Here is a 27,265-nt window from a genome sequence, read left to right as displayed (position 1 = left end):
TCTTCTATTAATTGCATTCTATAACGTTGTAATAAACCTTTGTGTCTATATAAAATATTTAATTATAATGTATACATGTATTTAAACAACACAATTGATAATATACAATTACATTTTTAATTATTAATTATACCACGATTCTGGTACGTACATATATTCACGTCATATTCAAATACACGCGCCGTTAATTGACTTTTATTTTGAAAAATAAAAATCTACTTCCTGGTTTACAAAAGTTTAACAGTCTTGCGGGTGCGAATCATTTCTAATACATTCCATATATAAAACTATGTACTGCACACAATTAATCTTCCATTAATTTCATGCCTACATGTAATTATTTTCATGGATCATATATGATATGATTACGTGATTTTATTTTCACAGACTCTTATTTTGTCTGGAGCCCCTGTATTTTCTCAGGCCTGTGATTTGTCGTTTCCCTGATCAATGGTCGCGTGGGGCAACGAGGACTTCATCTGGTGCAAACAAGAGAAAGTGAAAACGGAGCAGACTTCTGAGCACTCAAAAGGTGAGTTTATGCGAAGTATTTAGCATGCAGCTGGAGTTTTATTTATTTCTTAAAGTGCACCCTACTCAGGATACGCATTTGTACACTTTATAAGGGGTTTGAGTCGTTTACTAGTATGCACTGATAGATCATCAGTGGTGTATGTGTGTGTTTCTTTAAAACGTTTCTGTAATCTTAAAAGTGTACACTTTATTTAAAGTCTTTACTAGGGAAATGACATGCAAGTCCAAACTCAATCAATGTAATGTATCTATAGCATTTTAGCAGTTTTCTAACATCATCCTGTGTCTTTCTATCATCCTTTCAGTTTCATTTCAGTTGTGACCTTGAAGAATAACTGCATAAAATGGCCAATGACATTGGTAAGTGTCTCTGATTTAGAAATCGTTCAGTTAGCATTCATGGATCAGATAGTATTTGCCTACACACAAATAAATCACACATTTTGACTATTGTCAAGAATAGGAAGTAATGTAAACTAAGTCAAAATGTGTGGATTTGAGAGGATGAATTAGGCTGTCAGGATATTTCTTATTACTCTCTTGAGGAGTGATGCAGGCAAACATACTAGTGTGACTTTCCTCATTACATCCCTCTGTGAAGCTCATCTCATTAGAGATGCAGAGGTGAGAGACACGGAGGGAATTCATCAGCAGTGATACCTGTAATCTGTGTGTTGTCTAGGAGGTTTGCAGGGAAGTAGCGCATGTGCTTGCTTGCCATATCTTTGTGCATGAGACTAAAGTCCTGTTATTTGCAGATGAAGCTCAGGCAGAGCTGGACTCCGTGGAGGCAGAGTTGGAGATGGTAGCACTTCAGATCTCTGAGCTGCTGGAGAAACAGGAGAAGCTGAACTGCAGGAAGAACAAACTTCTCAAGATCCTGGAGGGAGACTGCAGCTCCGCCCAGCCCTCAGGATCCAGCAAAGCTCCTAAACCTTCCAAACCCTCTTTTAGCAAACAGGACCTAAAGCACTATGAAGAGTCAGGTATCTCCCATGTTGTCCATTATGAGCGGAAATGACATTCCAGGAATATCAAAGTTATATGCATGAGTTTTTCTATTTTATCCCTTCATTGACAGATTTCTCCTGGTCAGAAGAAGTTCAGGAGAAGCTGGTGAGTGTATTCAAGCTCTCCAAATTTCGGCCACTGCAACTAGCAGCTATTAATCTCAGCATGTCAGGGAAAGACCTGTTCCTGGTAATGCCCACCGGACGAGGGAAAAGTCTGTGTTACCAGCTGCCAGCCCTCTGCTCTAAGGGTACATGCACACTGTCACGCTCTATTTATCTAGCAGTTGTTTAGAACTAATGTCACGGTGACCAGAAGTTATTGCTTGTAAATATTATTGCAACCATGCAACATTCATGTCAGGCAGGTCTTTTGACGGGCCCAAGAGCATCTCACCAAACATTGATGTAGATCAAGAATGTATTTCGAATGCTCTAGCATAAATATCTCTTTGTTTCTTTTAGGTTTTACATTAGTTATCGCTCCCCTGGTGTCTCTGATGGAAGATCAACTGATGTATCTGAAGTCCATTAATGTCTCTGCAGTTACTTTAAATGCCTCCAGTACAAAGGTTTGATGTTCCAGAATCTCATAGATATTGGGACACTTCCAAGTTAAACAATAATGACTAAATAATAAATAATAATGACTGGTCGAGTTATATATTTTTTTTCTCCTTTAACATCAACCTGCCCAGGGATGAAAATGAGCCATTTTGGCTAAATCTGGTACATTTCGTGGACATGATGTTAATGAATGTGTATTGTCCCTAATTTAAAAAATAAATACAAATACAAAATGTATAGAGAGCAAGGTGGACAATATATCAGATATAGCATATATATATCACTAATAATAATAATAATATGACTGGTGGAAGGCAATGCACTGATATTCACGTTCCTCTGCAGGAGGAATCCAAGTGGATCCTGGCAGGCATGTTGGATAAAAACAGCCCCTTCAAATTGCTGTATGTAACCCCGGAGAAAATCGCCAAGAGCAAGATGCTGATGTCAAAACTGGAGAAGGCCTACAACATGGGTCTACTGGCACGCATCGCTGTGGATGAAGTTCACTGTTGCAGTCAATGGGGGCATGACTTCAGGCCAGGTAAAATTTGATTTTTTTTAATCCAGGCAGAATAAAGCTTGTAACACTTAATGTTCCTTTACTAGATTACAAGCTCCTGGGGATTCTGAAGCGGCAGTTCTCAAAGGTTCCATTGGTCGGATTGACTGCCACGGCGACCAGCAACGTTCTTAAAGATTGCCAGAAGATTTTGTGTGTTCAAGAGCCCATCACTCTGACAGCACCGTTCAACAGAGTAAACCTTTATTATGAGGCAAGCATATCGTTGCATTCTTCAAAAAAAGTGCTGAATAATGTTTTCAGAACTGAGTACTGAATATGTCAATAAAATTGGAATAATTCATAATTTGTCATCTCAATCCCTGCAGGTTCGTTTTAAAGATAATGAGGACTGTATAGATGAGATTGCAGCATTAATCAGGGGAAGATACAAAAACCAGTCAGGTGCCTGTTATTCTGTAATTCAGTTGCTTTAATGGGATAGTTCACCCAAAACAAAAAATTGTCATCATTTACTCACCCTCATGCCATCCCAGATGTGTATGACTTTCTTCTGCTGAACACAAACAAAGATTTTTAGAAGAATATTTCAGCTCTGTAGGTCCATACAATGCAAGTAAATGGTGTCCAGACCTTTCAAGTTCTAAAAATCACAAAAAGGCAGCATAAATGTAATCCATACATCTCCAGTGGTTAAATCAATGTCTTCAGAAGCGATACAATTACTTTGGGTGAGAAACAGATCAATATTTCAATCCTTTGTGATTTTCTGGACCATCAAAGTTCTGGTCACCATTCACTTGCATTGTATGGACCTACAGAGCTGAAATATTCTTCTAAAAATCTTTGTTTGTGTTCAGCAGAAGAAAGAAAGTTATACACATCTGGAATGGCATAAGCGTGAGTAAATGATGAGAGAATTCTTATTTTTGGGTGAACTATCCCTTTAATACAAGGTGTCCACTGCACTTATTCATTTATTTATTTATTTATTTATTTATTTATTTTTCTTTACTGTCTCAGCATTCTGGAATAAAAGATACCAGTCATTTTGAATTTATATTAATGTGAAACCAACTTAAAAAGAGAAATCCAACAAATAAATGCATGTTTCACATTATACTTGCAGGAATTGTGTATGTATTCTCCCAGAAGGATGCAGAAGTTGTGGCTACCGACCTGCAGAAGAGGGATATTGTTGCTCAGCCGTACCACGCCAACATGCAGCCTGCAGACAAATCTCTGGTTCATCAACGATGGTCCACCAAAAAGATTCAGGTTTAAATACACAATTACAGTTGTTTTGCTGTGATATGTCCTTATGTCTTAAAGGAATATTCCGGGTTCAATACAAGTTAAGCTCAATCGACAGCATTTGTCTAATAATATTGATTACCACATTACTTCTTTTCTTTAAAAAAATAAAAATAAAGCAAAAATCTGGGTTGCAGTGAGGCACTTACAATGGAAGTGAATGGAGCCAATCTGTAAATGTTAAAATACTCACTAATTTAAAAGTATAGTCACAAGACGTAAACAATATGCGTGTTAACATGATTAAAGTGTGATAAAATCACTTACTAACCTTTTCTGTGTAAAGTTAAACAATAAAAAAAAAAAAACAACTGTAAAAATTAAGATTTAAACAACTTTACGGCTCAAATAAGACACAAGTTTTAACAGTAGAATTAATGTAAGTACTTTTTATAAAATTATATGCTTCACATTTCTGCATTAAAACCCTCCAAGAATTGTCCCCATTCACTTCCATTGTAAGTGATTCACTGTAACAGTGATTGTTGCTTTTTGTTTTAAGAAACAGAGGAACAGGTCGAAATAAATTTTTGTGGTAATAAACATTATGGCACAAATGCTGTTGATTGAGCTTAACTTGTTTTGAACCTGGAATATTTCTTTAACTTCTGTTGTTATTGATTTTGTTTGTGCAGGTTGTCGTTGCCACTGTGGCGTTTGGGATGGGCATTGACAAGGCTGATGTGCGATTTGTTATCCATCACACAATTAGCAAGTCCATTGAAAATTACTATCAGGAGAGTGGACGTGCAGGTAAGCAACATCCTACCACTGAATTACTGTACATTCTGTCCTAACCAACCCAACTAAATGTAAGAAGTTTCAATAGGAAACAATACTGTAGTTAAACCAATGTTTTTTCCAGGGAGGGATGACGGTCCAGCTGACTGCATTGTGTTCTATGGGTTTTCAGACATCTTCAGAATAAGCACAATGGTTGTGATGGAGAACACTGGGCAGCAGAAGCTACAGAATATGGTGGCTTATTGTCAAAATGTGGACAGGTACTGGTTCTGATAGTTCAAAAAGAGCTCATTAAGACCAATGTGTGTCATAATACACAATATTTGTGGCATACCAGTGTTCAGATTCAAAACCTTGTCTGTGAAACGTTGTGTTGTTTCTGCCTTTGACTTTCAAGGCAACATATCTCCATGTGGCCTATACTCTATGTTGTACGACTGCCGTTTAATTTAAGTATGCCGTTTGTGCTAATAGGTGTCGGCGTGCTATGATGGCAATTCATTTTGATGAAGTTTGGAATGATGACGAGTGCAACAAAATGTGTGATGTGTGTCGTCATGGCAACGGTGAGCTGAGTTTCTCTTACGCCACATGAACCTGGAAAACTCTCTGTAACTAGACCTTGGTCAAATTGTGGTTTTTTTTTTTTTTTTCTTCTTCTCTCTTAGACTACATCACAATGGACATCACCAAGCATGCACGTCAGGTTGTTGAGATAGTAGAGCTGGCCAGATCTATGGAAGAAAAGTTGACCCCTCTGAAAATCTGCGATGCTTGGATGGGGAAGGGGCCTGCTAAGCACCGCAAAACTACAAAGATCACATCCCTGTCACGCTTGGAGATGGAGTGCGTTATCATTCACCTCTTGTTGCATGGATACTTCAGGTACTTTCAGGTGGCTCTCATGCTTATGTAGAATTGAAAAGGTTTTTAAAGTGCTTTAAAATGGTTCAGAACATCACTTAAACTACTGTCTGTTCACCCATATCATGTAATGAAATCATTATCGTATTTAAGATTTACAATTGATGACTTATTTAAAGTAATAGTTCACCCAAAAAATTAAATTCTCTCATCATTTACTCACCCTCATGCCATCCCAGATGTGTTTGACTTTCTTTCTTCTGCAGAACACAAACTAAGATTTTTGGTAGAATATCTCAGCTATGTAAGTCCAAACAATGCAAGTGAATGGTGATCAGGGCTTTGAAGGTTCAAAAAGGAGATAAAGTCAGTATAAAAGTAATCCATAAGACTCCAGTGGTTTAATCCATGTCATCTGTAGCAATCCAGTTGGATTTGGGTGAGAACATACAAAAATGTAACCCCTTTTTCACTGTACATCTTCCTATTGCTGTCTCTAGGTACGATCATGATTTCAAGCCCGATTACACTTTCTAGTGCTTGACGCATAGCAAGAGTAATCAAGCTTGAAATCATGATCGCCAAGAAGACTTCTGTCAAGATGTACAGTGAAAAAGGAGTTACATTTTCATCTGTTCTCACCCAAAACCAACTGGATCGCTTCAGAAAACATGGATTAAACCACTGGAGTTGTATGGATTACTGTTATGCTGCCTTTTGTGCTTTTTTGGAACTTCAAAGTTTTAGTCACCATTCACTTGCATTGTATGGACCAACAGAGCTGAGATATTCATCTAAAAATCTTCATTTGTGTTCTGCAGAAGAAAGAAAGTCATACACATCTGGGATGGCATGAGGGTGAGTAAATGATGAGAGAATTTAATTTTTTGGATGATCTAACCTTTTAAGTAATAGTTAAATAATCTTTTCGCTATACGAGCTACCTCCTCTGCATTTTGTTGAGTTTTACACTTTGATTAATTCTTATTTTCTCTTCATGTCCCTTTAAATTAATTAGTGAGGACTTTAGCTTCACTCCCTACACAACCCACTTCTACCTGAAGCTGGGGCGTAAAGCAGCTCTCCTGAAAAACGACAGTCACTCCATCACTATGAAGATGAAGAGGAGAGTGCCGTCACACAGCACAGTAAGATTAGCAGCCGTGCAAGGGGTCTGCTTATATGTTTTCCTTGTTCTTTTCCAATGTACATAATTCTAGATTTAAACCTTTTTTTTTTCTTGGTTGTTTGATTGTCAATATTTGCCTGAACATCTTTTCAGTGGTGACAATTGGCCAGATTCTTTCCAAATTGCTGTAACCTTATAACCTCGTGCGACCCTGCAAACAAATGCGTGGACGTGTCAACATTCGCTTTAGGCAACGCATGATTTAATGTCATTTAAACCGACTGATCTCAGTCCAGGAGACTCTGGGCTGTCGGTAAAGAGTTAAACTTTCAACGTATGGAGTCATGTGACAAAACAACATGGCGCCGATCATAGCGGAGTTTGTCTTTGGGAGAAATGCCAACAAAACTACATCTGGTAAGAATCCTAATAAAGTTTTTAGTTTCATCAGATGTGCCATTTTTTAAAACTTGAGCAATTTATCGCGAAACGCCACAGTGCCAAACACAATGTACACAATAGTTTTCATTAGAAATCCTATATTTACTGTGCATTTTCACAATTTGATAAATATTTTGTTTTCAGAGGATTTATATGGAGTTAGGATGAAAATACGGTGCATTTCAAAATGTTCTGAGACCAGTGCAGACAGACAGCACACGGGAGGTTATGTCATTCACTAAATAGGGAGCAAGGGAGCATCCTATAGCTCTCTATGGAGGCAAGTGTATTAAATCCAAACTTCCTATCAAAAGTTCAGTTTCAGGCTGCAGATGATGTTTGGATCACTCAACATGTTTGACAGACATGGGACAATGATAATCAGTACATAGATTCAGAATTTATCATGTATAATTTTATTTTAACATGGTTGGAAGTGATTGGACGATGCTGGCCATTACTTGTATCTGAATTAATTATGCTAATTTCTGATTGGTAAAATGCTTGGTATCACTTGTTTGTTTGACACTGCAAAGAGAGAACATTGAGATTTTGTTGCCAGAGTAAAAAAAATATGATAAGTCAAATCAAGTCAAATAATTTGTATTTTATCATTTTATTATTTGTGCTTTTCCCAGTACACATTGTTCCAAAGCAGCTTTACAGAAAATCAGCAGTAATGTCCAACAGTCCTTGAAACATTATAAACAATCTAATTAAAACAATCTGACTTTCTTTAGCTTGGTATTATTTAAAATTTCACAACTTAGTCTCACTGTCCGCATATGTGGACATAAATCTGTAATTTTTAGGAAAACTATTTGCATTAGAATTTTAAATGTTTATTAGGTGCTGCTAGTTAAAAATCAAATAGGGAAATGGAAACTGCACAAAGCAGTCATGCTCGGGTCTCATGAGGATACAGGGTCTTTCTCTTGTTAGATTTGGCCACATGAAAACAGAAATAATAACTCATTTATTATGTTGTTTTCTGTGGAAAAGGAATTTTTGCTTCATTTAATTTGTATAACTCCAGTTGTATTTACAGTATAGAATCTGGCCTTTGGTCTCTGTTGTGTTGTATCTGTTGAGCTCTTTTTTTTGTTCATCTGTTTTATGCCTCTTCCCGTCTTAGTTACAGGTAGATGTCATCAGAGTTTTTTAGGTGTGCATCACAATTCACAAAGTTATAAATGCTTTTTTTTCCCCCAGAAACTAACACATTCATTAAACTTTTTGTTTGTTTGTATATAAACCGTGCATTTTTGTGATTCATGTATGATTTTCACAAATTTACAGTCTTTAGATGTAGTGTTTCTTTTTCACATAAAACTTTAATCTTTTCATCAAAATTGTTTGTTAAAGCTGAAGTATGTCATTTCTGCAACACTAGCGCCACCATACGTAATTGCAAAAATAAACAATGTTTTCAAAACAGCTTTCTGAATAGACCAATCCTATTGTTTACAATACAACAGTACGTGGTGGCAAAAAGTCGATAGACTGTTGTGTTAGATTAGACGATTAAACGAAAGTACGACACAAAACCATCATAAATAAATATTCTTAGCTATACAGTTATTATAATGATATGAGTTAGAAACCTATCTGTAATAATGTTCGCTTTATACGTTTGCTGCAAAGCAGTGAGTTGAAATGATCTCCTCAGTCCAGTCAGCTCTGTTGGTGGCTTGAAGCCACGTCCATCTACTAGAACCCTCGAAATAATTTTTCAACTACTGAATCCGTTAAAAGTTTACTGTTTGTGTATGATTTCTTCTTCCACTTCCGTGTGTGATGTAAGCGGTGTTGTTGTCAAAGGATTGGTCTATATGTCCCTCGTCTGCTGTTTTCAGATAGTCCCGCCCCCAACTCACGCCATTGGTCGAGTCAATGCTTTTGTCTCTCTTGAGGTTGCTCACAATTAACAGGAATTTTTAGAGCGCCACAGAGACACAGTGTTTACAGTTTTCGAGAAAATTAACCTATGAATGGCTTACTTGTAGTTGTCTCTGCATAATAAGCTGGGATAGGAAAAAGTATTTTTAACACTGAAAAAGTTACGTACTTCAGCTTTAAATCTTTCCTTAATATTTCATATACTTTTATTTACCAAAAGAAAATCTAATGTTCTTTACTAATTTTCTTTGCATCAGGTTGAAAACGAAAGATTTGTCCCTCAAAAGTAGACACATTTCAACCTAGACTAATAATCAGTGTTCATGTAAGGAAGTTAGCTGTCAAAGATCATCTCCTTAAATCAAAATCCTTTGCGAAGAAGTGAGGGATTTCTCTAATCATACTCTGAACAGCTCTGTCCCAAAACATGATGTGTACCAGTCACAATTGAGTTGGACCAGCTACAAACGTATTGTCTAATACAAGCCTTTGCCGATCATGTCTTTGATGGATTGCCCTTGCAGTGAAACCTTTCCTGATGTTGATATCATTTCTCCCCGTCTATCTGAATTCAGATACATTATCCTTCATTGATGCTGTAACACCTGTATCTTTTGTATTCCTACAGTTTATAGTACCCACCCATTCAGCCAAATGACTTATAAGAACCCCACAGGTAAAGAGCTCTTGTGCCGCCCCACAGGTAAAGAGAATGTCAGAAAGTGCTGAGGAGAAAAGTAGTACCAAAGTAGAAGGCAAAAGACCTGTTGACAGTGACTGCAAAAAATCTGTGGCCAAGAAAGTCAAGAAAGATGCCCTTCCATAGTCTGTACGGAGAAGCGACCAAAAGTACAGTTCATTTACCCAATATTCACACAAGCCACAGCATGTAGACATTGTCTAAGAAACATTTGAGAGTTTAATGAGGGAATACATCTACCACTTTTTTTTTCTTGCTTCTGCTCATGTTTATACAACATCCCAATTATTATCTTTATTGCATCCCAGAGTTCATAAAGTAAATTATTTCTTGGCTATGAAATTTGTGGTGTTTTGGTTATCAAAGTACATCATTTTAAATATTATCATCACTAACAAACTTTTATGCTTTGCATGGGCCACTAACCCTACCATACCCCTATAGCTCTATTTTCCTCTCAAATATGTTTTAACCAGGAAAAGATCTCTAATTTCCTCTTCTCATTCCTCAGGATGTTCATTTAGAAGGTGAGTCTCAAGAGGAAGTAGAGACGGCCTTGACTGCCATTAAGAGACTTGACAAAACTAAAATCCACAAGGACCACCACAACATGGAGAAGAGGCTTGCTCAGAGCCAGATAGACGATCTTGCTTCAGAAGCGAGTGAATTTGTAAAGCAAACCTCAGTGTTTGATGTTGAGGTCAATGTAGTCCAACACAACAGTGTGACTGAAGAAGAAGAAGAAACTAACAAAGGTCTTCAGAACACCCCTAAACAACAATCAACATCAAGAAGGCAAAAACCACTTACTACTAAATCAAACTGCACTGCCAATGCTGAGCAGCCAAAACCAGATCTGATGAGCACACCTTCAGAGATCTCCATTACATCCGCAGCAGCTGTGGAGGAGTTACACCATCTCCGAAGTTATTATAGAAAACAATTAAGAAGGATCAACTACGTTTCCCATGAGCACTTGCAAAGCTCCCAGCCTGGAATGCTGACATGTATGATGGAGCCCTTCAAAAGCATTCAGTTCCCATCAAGGACAACCATAACCAGAGGTGCAAGAAATCTATGGACTCGTGTTAGTATGAGAAGAAAGCTCATACAGTGATTGTGTTCTGAATGTTTGTTGTTTAGGCCTAACCTACATTTTTTATTTTTATACTCATTATGTTTTACTTAATTCGGTGATTAATGTTGCTAGAGGCACTTTTAGACCTCTTTTTGTTTATTAAAAAGTCCTTTCCAATATTTTATTCACAAACACTTAAAACGGTCTCTCAACTTTTTCTTTTTTTTTTTTTTTCCTTTTCTCCCAATTTTATATTTAGCATATTTAATCATCCAGAACTATTTTAGGAATGTAAAAGTCAAGCATTGGGCAAAACCAATCAGTGTCATATGTAATAAACCGGCGTCACTATTTGTAGCCTATTATTTTCTCCCTGTTTAATTAGCTAGTTTTTATTTGTAAAAGAAAACATACTTTTTCACTGCTGTAATTGCAAAGTGCTTACAGAATCACCTGCTACAATTGCTTCAGGGATGTGTTTTGCTGCTGTATTGTTTACATCACATTATATATCAACATACAGAATATGTATGTTATGTTTAATTTGGCTTTGGGGTTAGTTTGTTGCACAGAAATATAGAGAACATTTGAAACAAATATGACTCATGTTTGTGTTGTTCAGTTTTATGTGTTTGCAGTCTTTTGCATTGGGCTATATAGGCAATGATGGCTATTAATAGCATATGACGAAGCCCTCAAATCAACCCAACCTCCCACTCAAAATCAACTATAGTCTTTGCATGGGAAGGATTCATTTTGAAACTTGAAGAATCAGCCATCATACTGAATTAAAGTCTGGACACATAATGACTTCATTTGTAAAAACTAAATCTAAACAAATAAGTTTCTAAATTAACATTGGATCTTATTTAAACACTGTAAAATGATTTCAGAATCAATACAATGAAACATATTTTATATTTTTGTGAGTGGTGGCATCTTAAGATGATTTATTAAAAAAAAAGTGAATAACTAATGATCATTAAAAAACAAACATAACTAAACAACATTATTGATTAATAATAATAATACTAGATCAAAAAGTTTGTAGACAAACTTTAGGTTGGCTTGAAAAAGCCTAGTCTGAAAGTTTAAGATAGATAGATAGACTATTTGGTTGCTAGGGTGATCCCATTTGGTTGCTAGGCAGTTACCAAGGTAATACTAACAAAGCTCATTGCTAGTCAAATGACCCAACTCGGAAGTGTCTGATGTTCTGTTGCAGAGATATGCGATTTGTTACTTGGTTGCTAGGGTAAGCCCATATGGTTGCTAGGCAGTTCAAAGGCTCCTTGCTACCCTGAGTCAAATGAATGAAACCGGAAGTCTACAATGTTCTGGTGCAGATATGTGATTTGTTACTTGGTTGCTAGGGCAAGCCCATCTGGTTGCTAGGCAGTTCCCAAGGTGATCCTCAAAAGGCTCCTTGCTACCCTGAGTCAAATGAATGAAACCGGAAGCCTCTATGATGTTCTGGTGCAGAGATATGTGATTTGTTACTTGGTTGCTAAGGTAAGCCCATCTGGTTTCTAGGCAGTTCCAAAGGTGATACTCAAAAGGCTCCTTGCTACCCTGAGTCAAATGAACAAAACCAGAAGTCTCTACAATGTTCTGGTGCGGAGATATGTGATTTGTTACTTGGTTGCTAGGGTAAGCCCATCTGGTTGCTAGGCAGTTACCAAGGTGATACTCAAAAGGCTCCTTGCTACCCTCAGTCAAATGAACGAAACCGGAAGTCTCTACGATGTTCTGGTGCAGAGATATATGTTTTGTTACTTGGTTGCAAGGGTAACCACATCTGGTTGCTAGGCAGTTCGATAGATAGATAGATAGATAGATGAAAAAAGACAAATAGAAAGAAACAGATAGAGACAGAAATAGTGAACTGATATGGCAATGTTGTAAAAACAGTATTTCAAATAAAGCTTGATTGAATTTGATAGAAATAAAGATTCGATGGAGTGGCCCAAAGCATATTAAGAGAGAGATAGAAATAGAGATTTGATAGAAGAGCAGCCTAAAGCATGTTAACCCTTCTGTTGGTGGCTCAGATTTGAATTTTGACAGTTGGAGTTTGAATAGTCGTGGCTCATCTGAACATTCCATCAACGTAAGTGAATGGGGATTTTCCGCTGTTTGATCGTCCGCTGTGGGAAAACCTTAAGTCCGATCAGTTAGAAAAGATGTAGCACACTATTTGAGATCAGTCTGAATGTCTGTGCAGAGTTTGGTATATATAGCTTGAAAGCTCTAGGAGTTAGTGTTAGAAATTTTAGTCTCAGAAGAAGAAGAATATTCCAATATCTCTTTCAAGTCAACCTAATAATTTCAGTAGATTTGCATACTGTATAATACTGATTGCCTTAAATTAATGCAGCGATTGAGGGCTTTTATTTTGAAATACTGGAATCGTTCTGTATAGATCATGTGCAGTTGTTTGTGCTGGACAGACCGTGTAGCGGAAATATGATTTGTTTTAACCACTGTCCACTGCTTTGTACGTGTAATTTAAAAGATTTTAATCAGTTAAGTGTAGTGGTAATGTTTTAAAAACATGCGGTCGTTAAGTTATGTTCAGAGAGTGAGTTTAGACTTCACAGGAACACTCTTCCCTCACGCCATCTGTCTTGGAGATGCAGATAACGACTCTGTAAGTTGTGCACTTGTGTGTTAGGCAAATGTGAGATCCAATAGCTAGAATTACCTTTATAAATACCCCAGCTATGAGTGGACAAATCATATGAATAGTGCTTTTATTGCTGCCATATCATCTCCAGTCTTAAAGGGATGGTCAACCATGAAATGTAAATTTGGTAATTTACTCAACTATAAAGAAATATTCCAGGTTCAGTACAAGTTAAGCTCAATCGACAGCATTTGTGGCATAATGTTGATAACCACAAAATTTATTTGGACAAATCTGGGCTCCAGCGAGGCACTTACAATGGAAGTGAATGGGGGCCAATCTTTAAACGTTAAAACACTCACTGTTTCAAGAATATAGCCACAAGACATAGACAATATGCATGTTAACATGATTTTAGTGTGATAAACTCACTTACTAGCCTTTTCTGTGTATAGTTATTGCCAATTTTACCACTTCGTTGCCATGACGATGTAATATCAACAAACCCTAAAATGGCTGTAAAACATTACAATTTACTTTACAGCTCAAATAATATACAGGTTGTAACAGAAGAATTAATGTAATTGCTTTTATAAAATTATTAGTTTCACATTTCTGTCTTTTAACCCTCCAAAATTTGGCCCCATTCACTTCCATTGTAAGTGCCTCACTGTAACCTCGATTTTTCCTTTTTTTAAAGAAAAGGATGGATGAGTCAAAAATAATTTTGCTGTAGATTGAGCTTAACTTGTATTGGACCCGGAATATTCCTTTAAGTTGTTCCAAACCCAAATTACTTTCTTTTTTCCGTGGAACACAAAAGATGTTAGGCAGAATGACAACCTTAGTCACCATTCACTTTGATTGCATCATACTTCCATTTTCCACGGTGAGTAGAACTAACATCCTGCCTTGCAGCTCCTTTTGTGTTCCACGGAAGAAAGACAGTCATATGGGTTTGTAACAACATGAGAGTGAGCAAATGATGACATAATTTTCATTTTTGAGTGAACTATCCCTTTAATTAAATTGTATGTAGCTGTTACAATAGAAAAACTAAAATACTTATCTTTTTCCTTTAGTTGAATGAGCTGGTGGTGGGTGACACAAGTGGGAAGCTGTACATCTATAAAAGTGATGACTGTAAGCCCTGGATTACTCGAACATGTGTGGGCATGGTGAGTAACATGACCTTGCAGATGTTAAATAATGAAGAATGAATAAATAAATGCACAGACTGACATAATTAGCATATACTTGTAATATCTCATTGCAAGACTCTGTTTTGTTCCCAGTTAACCTGTGTGGGAGTAGGGGACGTCTGCAATAAAGGCAGGGTAAGTCTCTCTCTCTTTCTCTCTCTCTCTCTCTCACACACACACAAAAATGGCATAGTGTTGGTATCAGATGGTAATACAATGGTACTTCGATATATGCCATGGTACTGCATGATTATTATGCCAGTACCATGGTTTTTACATGGTATTCCAAGGTAATTCAAAGAATACCATGCTACATGTCCAAAAACCATAGTGTTACCATTGCTTTTTGACATGTATCTTAACTTTTTGAAGCATGAAAAGACAAGCATCTTAGTTATATAAATCTCTCAAATTTCACTTTCATATGTTTTAATCTCATTGTTTTAACATGGCTTGCTTTCTGCACTTGCATGCTGGCAGAACTTTGTTGTGGCTGTGGGTGCAGAGGGCTGGTTTCACCTGTTCGACATTAGTGCTGCTGTAGCCAAGTCAGACTCTTCAAGCCAGCAGGATGGTTCTATTGGTGACGAGCAGAAGCCCAGTTTTACCCAGCACATCCCTGCCAACACCAAAGTCATGCTCATCAGTGATATCGGTGAGGACACTCAAAGATTTCTTGTGACACTTGTGAAGTTAAATGATATGGATATTGAAGTGTCTGTGTGTTTAAGATGGGGACGGACGCTGTGAGCTTGTTGTTGGCTACACGGACCGGGTGGTGCGGGCATTCCGTTGGGAGGAGCCCTCCGATGCTTCAGACGTGAGCTGTGGCCAGCTGGTCTTACTGAAGAAGTGGCTTCTGGAGGGTCAGGTACTGAAGAAGACACATTAAATATCACTCATTTTTGCATCCTATGGTATTTATCTTTAGACTCAGAAAATTAAAAACTTCTCCAGTCATGCTCTAAAATGTGAGAGAAATCTTTCTGTGGCCCAGAAATTGTTTAGAAGTGGATGATATCTCATCGAAATAAGTCACAAATGATAAGTCTCCTGCTGCCCAGAATTTTAAACTGAGAAAAAGACCCTATTTTAGGGTCCACCCAAAAATGAAAATTCTTTCATCATTTACTCACCCACATGCCATCCCAGATGTGTGACTTTCTTTTTTTGCTGAACACAAACAAAGATTTTTAGAAGAATATCTCAGCATACAATGCAAGTGAATGAGGTCCGAAACTTTGAAGCTCCAAAAGCACATAAATATAGCATAAAAGTAACTCATAAGACTCCAGTGGTTAAATCTATATCTTCTGAAGCGATGTGATAGGTGTGGGTGAGAAACAGATCAATATTTAAGTCTTTTTTTTTTTTTTTTACCATCAATTCTCCTCCCTGCCCAGTAAATGGCGAAATGCATGACAAATGCGAATCGACAAAAACAAAAGAAGAATGTGAAAGTGACTATTTATAGTAAAAAAGTATTAAATATTGATCTGTTTCTCACCCACACCTATCATATCGCTTCTGAAGATTTTAATGACTGGAGTCGTATGGATTACTTTTATGCTGCCTTTGTATGCTTTTGGAGCTTCAAAGATTTGCACTTGCATTATATGGACCTACAGAGCTATGATTTTGTCCTAAAAGGATTCGTTCTGTGTTCTGCTGAAAAAAGAAAGTCATACACATCTGGAATGGCATGAGTGTGAGTAAACGAGATAATTTTTGAGTGAACTATCCCTTTAAGATCTCAAAAATGTCACAAACTGTGCTCAGATTTACCAAGATGCCAAAGTCTGCAATTAAAAGCAAGAGATTTTAATATGAACGTAAACAATTTTCATCAAGCTGTTCCATCCAAATTATCTGATCTATGTGATCCACATTAATTTTATAGCTCTATACCCTTACTGTATGTAAACAATTGTTTCATTTGTTTCTATCTTTTTTTTTTTTCTAAGGAGAAACATCTGAGACAAAGTTGATACTTTATTAAAACATACCTGAGAACTCCATTAATTCTATTGAGCAAACTCTGAGCAATAGAAAAATTCCTTTCGAATTGCAGAATGGAACAAAAAAAGCAGAAACTTAAAACTTAAAAACTGCTATATGGCTATAAAAGATAATTGTACAATAAATGAACAATATATAGCCTTTCTCTGGTTTCCTCAGGTTGACAGTCTTTCGGTTAACCCAAGTCCAGAGGGTCTACCTGAGCTCATGGTGTCCCAGCCCGGCTGTGGTTATGCTATTCTGACGTGCTCTTGGACACAAGATGGCACTGCAGACTCTGGGGATGAAAGCACAGCCACTCCTAGCAGGTGAATCACAATGAGAAATGGACTGCTGTGAATGTTACACCACCACTGAATAATTTAAATAATATCCAGAACTGAATTTGGGAATAACTCATACTGTTTGAGTTCATATCATATGTGTTAATGTTCACAGGGAAGGTCACTCCAGAGATGTCATCCCTCATCTTACCACTGGACGCATCCATAACAAGAACGTGTCCACTCATTTGATTGGCAGCATTAGCAGAGGTACTGAGAGACCAAGATGTCACACATATAGATTGCATACTGTGCATGTAGCATGCAAATACTTACAAACTGTATTGTCTGAAAAGTATAGAATGTGGCTTACAATTTATCCTCTGTTTCTCTTCTCTGTAGGTTCAAAGGATGACTCCTCTAAATGTGGCCTATTTGCTCTTTGCACTCTAGACGGTGAGTGAGATGGTTACCACTTGTAGAAAAACAAATATATGAAATCCTAATGCTCACTAAGGCGGCTGCAGGAATAGAAGTCCCACCTTGCAGTTAAAAGAGCCAGATGCCTTTTTGACAAGTTTTCCATTTTTGGTGAACCCTCTATTTAAAATGGGTGTTGGTGTTAGTCCATAACTGTGAAGGCCGTCACATCATCACATCTAGGTAATTAATCAGATGTGATAAGCCAAACACACTTATGTGTTCCCATAAGGTTCTTTGTTCACTCTAAGCTCAAGTGTGTATCAAGATTGACTTTTTTTCTCTTTACTCTGAAAGCATATGTTTATTGTACACATTTGTCTCCATGGCCACGCAGTTCCGTGGTGCCAGAGACAGAACAGATTCAGTACGGATGTTTTTATAAATTTATTTATTTTCATTGTTGGGTGAAAAACAAGCCATTTTACAGTTGACTTCAGCCATGCATTAATGTTATTGATTGGTTATCTGTTGTTGTTTTTCATTGAATGGCGGTCTTCCAGGGACCCTAAAACTCATGGACAGCTCTGAGACGCTCTTGTGGTCCGTACAGGTGGATCACCAGCTGTTTGCTCTTCAGAAGCTGGATGTTACTGTAAGTTTGATGAATATATATGTGCATCCTGAATCATTTTCTATACTTGAACATTAAAAGGTATCAAACAACCTTTCGTTTCTTTATTGATCCCACAGTACTCTCAGAATTAACAAGGTTTTTATTCCCAAAGTACAGTACCTGAAGTTTATTGAAGTTTGGTTTGTGTGTTCTAAACTGAAATATGTATGTGTGCACTCAGGGTGATGGCAGAGAGGAAGTGGTGGCCTGTGCCTGGGATGGCCAGACTTACATCATTGATCATACACGTATGGTGGTCCGCTTCCAGTTTGATGAAAATGTGAACGCATTCTGTGCTGGTGAGGTTCTCATTTACAGTATAGTCTCTATCAACATTTTACAGGGTTCCCAAGGTCATGGAAACCCTGGAAAGAGCAGGACATTTAAAAAAAAAAATTGATTTCCAATAGAACATCACAAATTCATACTATGAATATGTTGGGAAAATCCAACCACAGAAATGTCAACCACATCATCGAAAAGTTACCAAAGAAACAAAATGCCCTTTTATGTTTTGTTGTGGTATAAAGGATAGTCGATAATTCCATACACATCGCTAGAGGGCGCCACTTGCTTACACAATGCTGACTGAAGCACTGAATGCAGTCTATTTTTAAGCTTTCAAGGTTTAGTTATTGTGCAAGACCATATTGTCTTAACCCAATAAGTCGTGCAGCCTTAATGGATACCATACCAATGTCTAAGATGTCAAAGTTTGCTAGATGGTTTTGGATGGTTTTACCTCATCATGTGTAGGTACAGTAAGTGCTGCTTTCACAACTGTCATGTAATGACTGTTTTTCCTCATTAATTAATGTTAATAAAAATAAAAATTTCATGTTCTTAGGAGTGCCAACTCTTCTACATTCTGTGGCTATCATTATTGTATCATTTGGACTGTGCATTTAAATTCAGAACGTTTTTACAAAGTGTGATAATTCTAAATAAACCATCCATTTTTCATATCGGCGTTTGCTTAAAACCGATTTGCCGATGATTCCGATTTTAAAATAAATATTGGCGGCCGATACATCAGTGCATCCCTAGTAAAATCGTAACAGGTTGAACAGTGAATATACACTGCCTGGCAAAAAAAAAGTAGCATACTCTAATATTTAGTTGGACCACCTTTAGCTTTGATTATGGCAGTCTTTCATTGTGGCATTGTTTCGACAACCTTATGCAACGTCGCAACATTTATTTCCGTCCAGAGTTGAACATTTTTGGCCGAGATCTTGTATTGATGATGGGAGAGTCGAACCACTCCATAAAGTCTTCTCCAGCACATCCCAAAGACTTTCAATAGGTTTAAGGTCAGGGCTCTGTGGTAGCCAATTTATGTGTGAAAATGATTCCTCATGCTCCCTGAACCACTCTTTCACAATTTGAGCCCGATAAATTTTGCCATTGTCGTCCTGGAATATGCCTGTGCTGTCAAAGAAAAAAACCCATTGATGGGATAACCTGGTCATTCAGTACATTCAGGTTATCAGCTGACTTTATTTATTGCCACATAACGTTGCTGAGCCTAGACCTGACCAACTGAAGATACTCCAGATCATAACACTGCCTCCAGAGGCTTGTACAGTGGTCACTATGCATGACAGGTGCATCGCTTCATGAGCTTCCCTTCTTACCCTGACACACCCATCGCTTTGGAATAGGGTAAATCTGGACTCATCAGACCACATGACCTATTTCCATTACTCCACAGTCCAATCTTAATGCGCCCTAGCAAATTGAATTATTTTTTTCCCGATTAGCCTCACTAACAAGTGACGTTCTTGTGGCCACACAGCTGTTTAGTCCCAATCCTGTAAGTTCTTGTGGAAATGCTCTTACTGTACGATGTGACTTCACCAAGCGTTTTAGTGATCTCTGATCATGATCATTCAAAAAAATTTCCCGACCACATTTCTTCTGCGAAGCTGATGGTTCACCACTATCATTCCAGGTTTTTAATAATGTGTTGGAGAGCTCTTAACCCAATTCCAGTTTCAGCAATATCCTTAGTTGTTTTCTTTGCCCCTTCTGAAACACAGTAACATCTTTTCCACGACCACGGGATATGTCTTCCGACATGATTGTTTAAGAAACGAGAAGCTACACATTGCATCAGTTAGGGTTAAAAGAATTGTTGGCAGCTGAAACATATTAATTAGTGCAATAATGATCCAGTCATAAGCTCTTAAGTATCTGCTTATTTAAATCCAAACGGCAACTTTTGTTTTGGCCAGGCACTGCATTTTTTCTAGTTTTGCACTGCTTTAAAGTATTTAATTGCCTACATATTGCTTATTGCCCACAATACAGCACAAAAAATTAGTTCGTTAAGGGTCTTATTATTCTATTAATTCAAAAGATTGCTCTATAAAATTATTATTAAAAAGATGTATCACCCAGTTAACTGGAAAGGTCATGGAAAATGTATGGAAATTTATTGGCCAAAAAATGTGGGGGACCAGATTTTAAAAACAAAATTTCTTTTTTAAATGTATTTATTTATATCTTTATTTTTTTACTTTTTTTTTAATTCACATTTTATGTATATATTATTATGATTATTATTGTTATTATTAATTATTATTTTTAAATCTGCAGGACATGGATGGTAGATAGAAAAGTGTGGGGGGAGAGAGGGAAATTGATTCGAACCTGCTCATGCATGAGCACTACCCATTGGGCCATGTCTCTAACCAGACTGTATTTCTGAAATTTTACTGCATATTTTGGTTAATATTCAAAACCATTACCATTTTTTTAACTGGATATGTGAAGAACCAGCAATATAAGAAATATCACTGCTTCAGTTCTCTCACTTCTACATTCCCTTTACTCTCATCATCCCTTCTTACTCTCTCTCTCTGTTTCTCTCTCTGTGCACCTTGGTAAAGGTCTGAAAGGCCTCAAATTGATGCATTAAGAGGATTTCATTAATGAGAGAGCTTTTACAAACAAAAACATGAGGACTTGCATTCATGTTGACGTTGAAAAGACTCATGTGCCACAAAGCCTCATATAGTACATATAATGTTTATCTGCTCACACACCAGTGCCTTCCTTTTCATCTCGTGAAAACGCAAAGTGTGAATGTGTAGGCAGCGTGAACTCATTATAATTCAGCCCCAGACTTTGTGAGTCTGCTGTATGATGGCAATATGTCAAAGAGAGGTGCCATGCTTTCACACGTCACTCTCTGGAGAAAAGCATATTCTCACGCTAAAAACATTAGACATCCTATGAAACATTACTCAGACTCGTCCCTACAGCACCACTGGATTCCTGATCTACATGTTCTAAACCTAAACAAAACAGCAAAGGTGTAGATTGATTTAATAATCATTTATACATGCCAGCTTGAGAAATATTGATTGATGTTTTTATACTTAGCAATTACAGTAAATACAGCCTTGTGTGAAGCTTTGGGATTTGTGTGCAGTTTAAACTTTATGTAATAGGTGGTGGCTTAAATGCATTTCAATCAATCAGGCTACTGATTGGGAATCAGGCTGTCAATCAGGTCTCAATGGTTTAAAAAACATTGGACTGATTTCTGACCAGTAGTCCCACTATTGCAGCAAGCATTGCATACTGTATCTTCAATGTGCATGCATGTATAAGGTATGAGAGGGCACACTATATTTTGAATATAGTCACCACTATAGGGTATTAGCTTCACTATATAACATGGCTTTAAGTTCCTGTAACTGTTACTATTTTTAAAAAAAAAAAAACAATTACGGACACACATTTTAATTTTATTAAGGTTTATTTTAAGGTCTGTTTTATTTATTAAATATTATTACATTTATTATTTTATTTTATTACCGTTTTTATCCTTACACTAGAAGATATAGTCCTTGACATGTAAACTGCAACAATGTTATTTTATTGGTGCTACCTAGTGATATACACAGTAGCTCGGTGAACCAGGGTTTTGCATAATAGATGCTACTATATTGTTTATATTTTAGCACAACTGGAAAGCTGTATTTGACCAATCAGGATCCAGGATCAGAACTGTCCATTTGACAAAATAGTTTATATTAAAGTCTGACATAATTTGTTATTATTTCTGTAACGTTTATTGCATTTAGTTAACCATCTTTAAATTACTACGTTAACTATTGGCAAAGTTTCCGAAAGGCTGCAGTAGCATAAAACAATGCCTAAATAGCTATTTAATGATTGGTTATTTAACATTGGTATAACGTTATTCTCCACCCACACAGCATTGGTGATGTCAGCCAAAGGAAAATTGTTTCAGAGGTGGAGCAAATTGTTACATGTTGCTGAAAGATTACAATGACCATGTTGTGATGAATCATGCACAATTAGACCAAGAATATGTATTAAAGGAATATTATGGGTTCAAAACAAGTTAAGCACAATCGACAGAATTTGTGGCATATTGTTGATTACCACAAAAAAATGTCGACTTGTCCCTGCTTTTATTAAAAAGCATAAAGCAAAATCGAAGTTACAGTGAGGCACTTACAATGGAAGTGAATGGGGCCAGTTTTTGGAGGGTTTAAAGGCAGAAATGTGACATTTATAATTGTGTAAAAGCACTTACATTAATTCTTCTGTTACAACTCATGTATTATTTAAGATGCAAAATTGTTTAAATCATAATTTTTTACAGTTTACGGATTGGCCCCATTCACTTCCATTGTAAGATTCTTGCTTTTTATAAAGAATAGGATAAGTCCAAATTAATTTTTGTGGTAATCAACATTATGCCACAAATGATGTTGACTGAGCGTAACTTGTATTGAACCTGGTATATTCAATTCAATTTTATGCTTATGTTAACTTGTAAAATGTTTTTTAAATAGCCTCTGATGTAATATTTGCTCTTCAATGTGCTTTATTCCCTCCATTAGGGCAGTATGCATGTAAGGATGGAAGGAACAGCCCCTGCTTGGTCTATGTGAGTTTTAACCATAAGATCTATGTGTACTGGAGGGTGGAGCTGGACAGAATGGAGCCCACCAACCTGCTGAGTGTGCTGGAAGAGAGGCCTGATTATACAGCCCTTCTTCACAGACTGGGAGTGGGTAAGTGTGTTTGTGCATATGATTGCATATGACCATCTGGAGGAACAAATGCTAAGATGTATAAGCAAGGTCTGGAGTCATTTTCTTAAATTCTACAAATTCAAAAACAGTAAACTGAAAATATGTGCTTATTCCTATGGCATTCTAATTGCTCTTGGACATGACCACATTTATTTGAATGAATCTTTATAATCATACATCTAGAAAATGAATGCCAATGTATATTTATGCACCAATATAGAACGATAGGTTCTGTTTTAAGGGTTTCAAACATTATGTGGACATGGCCTAAACATTCAGTTTAGAATATTACATCCTTCATGTGAAATCAGGCATAAGATTGTCTTATACATTTGAATGTATAGTACTTAATACTTTGTAACTTGGCAGAAAAAACACGGCCAATTCAATAACATTTTTTTTTTTTTTTTTTTTAAATTACCAAAAAATATTGCTAACATTGGCCATTACCGTGATGCTGTACATCTCTAGTAAAACCCCTCTCAGACCGCTACAGATGCTGTTCTTTTGACAGTGTTGTAGCGTGAATTCCACCACAGGGGCTGAAAAGACTGTTTGACACTTACACATTCTTGTCTCATATCATTTCAATTTTGTGGGATGCAGCACAATTTGCCTTCATATTCAAAAGCATTTGACTTGGCCAAAGGGGGGTCAGGTCATTCTGCTCACTCAGACTCCTGCCACATGCACAGCTGTTAATGAAAAGCCAGCGTGACTTCCTGGTGCCACTGTTAATAATTCATCCTCCGAGTCTGATGTGCTTCCACAACGTGATTTTCAAAGTGTGATTTGCTAAACGTGCCACGGGACGCAGCTGCCCTGAACGCCTGCAGGTGAGAGTTCACCAGAGATAGAGATGTAGAAAGACTCTGTGACTATAGGAAGAACTATAGGCGGAGATTCATGCCAAATGAAGCACAAAAGGCCAGTCACCTGTTTTATGGGCTTGTGTGTTTTTCCTCTTGGTCTCACACTGTGTATTGCCTTTTTACAACACTTATTCATCGTAAATGACAAACAAACAGTCACTCTACCCAAGTCAGACACATTAATACAAAAGCTTTTACATACCGGAGCAAAAAATGGGAGGGAAAAAAAAGTAGTTTTTTATCATTTTTTTGTGAAAGCGAGAGAGCTTTTATTACCGGGTTAATGGATGACACCTGATTGATTCCAAGAGGGAAAATACATAAATATCCAGGTCTTTCAACATGTATTTCATGCTTGTTTTATTTAATATTTGGAGAGAACCTGGTGACCTGGTTTTTAATTAAAAATGCTAATAAGCTGTTTAAATCTCAGTTTATTACTATTATATTTAATTACATAACTCAAATAATGAGCCTACCTTTAATTAGTGGATCTGAATTTTTTAGTTGAGTCATTCTGAATGTACAAATCTGTTATTTTTAATGCAAATTCATTCAAAAAGAGACTCAAAAAAGCATTAAAAGCTTCAAATATTCAGGCATTCAAATGAATGCCCCTAACCTCCCACAAGCCATTTCTCCTGCCTCTCAGATTCCAAAATATCTTCGATGTGCCTAAAGTGGATTCTGACAAAGGCAAGGCTCGTGTCGTGTCTGATTTTGAATTTATAATTCATTTATGCAATGCCTTCAGCCCATTACTATGCATAACACACACACGTACAGTATGTGCTTGAAATAAGAGTTTGTTTATTTCTACACCATCTTCAATTTCTTACAGAGAATCTTCGCAAAACAAGCATAAGAACTATGGGTGTGTGTTTGTGCACCTTACAGATATCAGTGACACAGTAGCTGTTCGGAAACTCATTGGAGACGTGCTTTATGGAAACATACAGAGGGATGACAGAGAATGACTCGACTCCTTTGAACACAGCTTCTCTTTTCTGTAAATAGTCTTTTAATAAAACAGCATCCAACTGTTTCCTCATTGTTTTTTTGTGTCATTTATCACTATCTAAATAGTTTTTTTCCCCATACTTATGGTTGATGTGAACATTAACTGAAGCTCCAGACCTGTATCTGCATGATTTTATGCATTGCACTGCTGCCACACAATTGGCTGATTAGATAATCGCATGAATAAGTAGGTGGACAGGTGTTCTTAATAGACCTTTTTCACGGACTGTGATGACACGTTTCCGCCTTATTTAGCAGCGTAAATCTAGCGAACTTTTTTATATTAGCAATTTTTTAAATATTGAGTGTAAATGTATAACATCATGCTTTGTGTTGTATTACCCTGAAAAAAAAAAAGTCACCACAGCTATATATATATATTACATACATACAGTTGTGGCCAAAAATATTGGCACCCTTGGTAAATATGAGCAAAGAAGGTTGTGGAAAAAAAAATCTGCATTATCCTTTTCATCTTTCATTCAAAGAAATCACAAAAATCTAACCTTTAATTGAAGTAAAACAATTGAAACAGGGGAAATATCTCATTATTAAATAAATATTTTTCTCCAAAGCATTGGCCATAATTATTGGCACCCATTTATTCAATACTTTTTGCAGCCTCCCTTTGCCAAGATAACAGCTCTGAGTCTTCTCTTATAATGCCTGATGAGGTTGGAGAACACCTGGCAAGGGATCTGAGACCATTCCTCCATACAGAATCTCTACAGGTCCTTCAAATTCATGTTGGTGGACTCTCCTCTTCAGTTCACCCCACATGTTTTCTATGGGGTTCAGGTGAGGGGACTGGGATGGCCATGGCAGAACTTTGATTTTGTGGTCAGTGAACCATTTTTGTGTTGATTTTGATGTTTGTTTTGGCTCATTGTCTTGCTGGAAGATCCAACCAGGGCCCATTTTTGATTTTTTTATCTGTTGGTATTTGATAGAGTCCGTGATGCCATGTATCCAAACAAGATGTCCAGGATCTCTGGCAGAAAAACAGCCCCACAACATTAAAGATCCAGCACCACATTTAACCTTGGGCATTGGGTACTTCATCTCTGTGTGCGCCAAACCCATCACTGGTGTTTGCTGCTAAAAAGCTCTCTTTTTTTTTTTTTTTTTTTTTTTTGGTTTCATCTGAACATAGAACCCGGTCGCATTTGAAGCTCCAGTAGTGTCTGGCAAACTGAAGACGCTTGAGTTTGCTGTTGGATGAGAGCAGAGGCTTTTTTCTTGAAACCCTCCCAAACAACTTGTGGTGATTTAGGTGATGTCTGATAATTTTTTGAGACTTTCTGACCCTAAGACCCAACTAATTACAATTCTCCAGCTGTGATCCTTGGAGATTCTTTGGCCACTTGAACCATCCTCCTCACTGTGTGTGGAGACAATATAGACACACGTCCTTTTCCAGGCTGATTCTTAAGATCTCCAGTTGATTGGAACTTGTTAATTATTGCCCTGATGGGGGAAGTGGGCATTTGCAATGCTTTGACTATTTTCTTATAGCCACTTACCATTTTGTGAAGCTCAACAACCTTTTGCCGCATATCAGAACTATATTCTTTAGTCTAACCCACTGTGATTGATGATTAAGGGAGTTTGGCCTGTGTGTTACCTTGTGTTATATTTATACTGCTGGGAAACAGGAAGTCATGGCTGAACAATTTCATGTTCCTAGTCACCCAGGTGTACTAAACAAATGTAAAATATGAATGGAAATATACTACAGATATATTTTACTAGGGGTGCCAAAAATTTGTGGCCATCGTGTTTTGGAGAAAAAATTTTTTAGTAATGAGGTATTTCCCCTCTTTCAGTTGTTTTATTTCAATTAAAGATTTGATTGTGAATTTTTTGAATGAAATATAAAAAGGATAAGCAATGCAGATTTTTTTTCACAGCCTTCTTTGCTCATTTACCAGCTCATATTTTTTGGCCACCACTGTATATATATATATATATATATATATATATATATATATATATATATATATATATATATATATATATCGTAAACATAAGTTTTCTTTAATGCATTGTGTAAATGTAAAAAATTAAATTTGTGTGTGTGTGTCCCTGTGTGTATTAGAGGTTTTAGGAGTAACTAATTGTTAGGGGTGGGAATCAGCAGGGACCTGGTGATATACGATATTATATTGCAATCTGCGATATGATAATATTAACATTCTTTATTTGTAGTGTATTGTGATTAAAAGAAATTGATATATTGCGATCTTGTACTCACTTGTTTCTCATTCATCTTCATTGGACTTT

At 36.9% G+C, this 27,265-nt stretch overlaps 2 protein-coding genes across 9 annotated transcripts; both read left to right on the top strand.

The window, feature by feature from the left end:
• The first annotated feature begins 398 nt into the window (after positions 1–398).
• On the top strand, positions 399–11,418 carry recql (RecQ helicase-like). Of its 4 annotated transcripts, XM_051688985.1 has the most exons (16): positions 400–532; positions 840–894; positions 1,293–1,520; positions 1,616–1,795; positions 2,010–2,116; positions 2,457–2,655; positions 2,721–2,887; positions 3,003–3,078; positions 3,764–3,912; positions 4,584–4,701; positions 4,814–4,952; positions 5,167–5,258; positions 5,361–5,577; positions 6,575–6,704; positions 9,729–9,874; positions 10,237–10,376. In XM_051688985.1, the coding sequence occupies exons 2-15, from the start codon at positions 879–881 to the stop codon at positions 9,849–9,851; spliced, it is 1,941 nt and encodes a 646-aa protein (XP_051544945.1). In that variant the 5' UTR covers positions 400–532; positions 840–878; the 3' UTR covers positions 9,852–9,874; positions 10,237–10,376. The 4 variants fall into 4 exon arrangements, with proteins under 4 accessions (XP_051544944.1, XP_051544945.1, XP_051544943.1 ...); XM_051688984.1 differs by having other exon boundaries at positions 399–532; positions 9,729–10,379; XM_051688983.1 differs by lacking the exon at positions 9,729–9,874 and having other exon boundaries at positions 4,862–4,952; positions 10,237–11,418.
• Positions 11,419–13,198: 1,780 nt separating this feature from the next.
• Positions 13,199–26,998, top strand: itfg2 (integrin alpha FG-GAP repeat containing 2). Of its 5 annotated transcripts, none has more exons than XR_007896231.1 (13): positions 13,199–13,453; positions 14,512–14,607; positions 14,725–14,766; positions 15,112–15,286; positions 15,363–15,502; positions 16,810–16,958; positions 17,089–17,183; positions 17,316–17,369; positions 17,897–17,988; positions 18,191–18,308; positions 22,896–23,069; positions 24,860–25,780; positions 25,933–26,998. XR_007896231.1 is itself a non-coding variant. In XM_051688995.1 (13 exons), exons 1-12 carry the CDS (start codon positions 13,358–13,360, stop codon positions 24,937–24,939), a joined length of 1,311 nt encoding a protein of 436 aa, XP_051544955.1. In that variant the 5' UTR covers positions 13,199–13,357; the 3' UTR covers positions 24,940–24,971; positions 25,604–26,998. The 5 variants fall into 5 exon arrangements, 3 of the variants coding, with proteins under 3 accessions (XP_051544955.1, XP_051544954.1, XP_051544956.1); XR_007896232.1 differs by having other exon boundaries at positions 24,860–25,822; XM_051688995.1 differs by having other exon boundaries at positions 24,860–24,971; positions 25,604–26,998.
• The last annotated feature ends 267 nt before the right edge of the window (positions 26,999–27,265 follow it).

The sequence above is a fragment of the Myxocyprinus asiaticus genome, chromosome 45 (genome assembly GCF_019703515.2).
Source record: "Myxocyprinus asiaticus isolate MX2 ecotype Aquarium Trade chromosome 45, UBuf_Myxa_2, whole genome shotgun sequence".
Taxonomy (NCBI): Eukaryota; Metazoa; Chordata; class Actinopteri; order Cypriniformes; family Catostomidae; genus Myxocyprinus; species Myxocyprinus asiaticus.
Note: the sequence above shows the minus strand (reverse complement) of the source record. Positions and strands in the feature narration are given on the sequence as shown.

Bases quoted from the DNA above. Each gene is read 5' to 3' on its own strand.
- recql (XM_051688981.1), top strand. The intron at 2,117-2,456 runs GTTTGATGTTCC...GTTCCTCTGCAG, and splicing joins TAAATGCCTCCAGTACAAAG to GAGGAATCCAAGTGGATCCT. The intron at 4,702-4,813 runs GTAAGCAACATC...TGTTTTTTCCAG, and splicing joins TCAGGAGAGTGGACGTGCAG to GGAGGGATGACGGTCCAGCT.
- itfg2 (XM_051688995.1), top strand. From the start codon at position 13,358: ATGCGGTCGTTAAGTTATGTTCAGAGAGTGAGTTTAGACTTCACAGGA. The intron at 15,503-16,809 runs GTACTGAAGAAG...TGGTTTCCTCAG, and splicing joins AGTGGCTTCTGGAGGGTCAG to GTTGACAGTCTTTCGGTTAA. The intron at 17,370-17,896 runs GTGAGTGAGATG...GCGGTCTTCCAG, and splicing joins TGCTCTTTGCACTCTAGACG to GGACCCTAAAACTCATGGAC.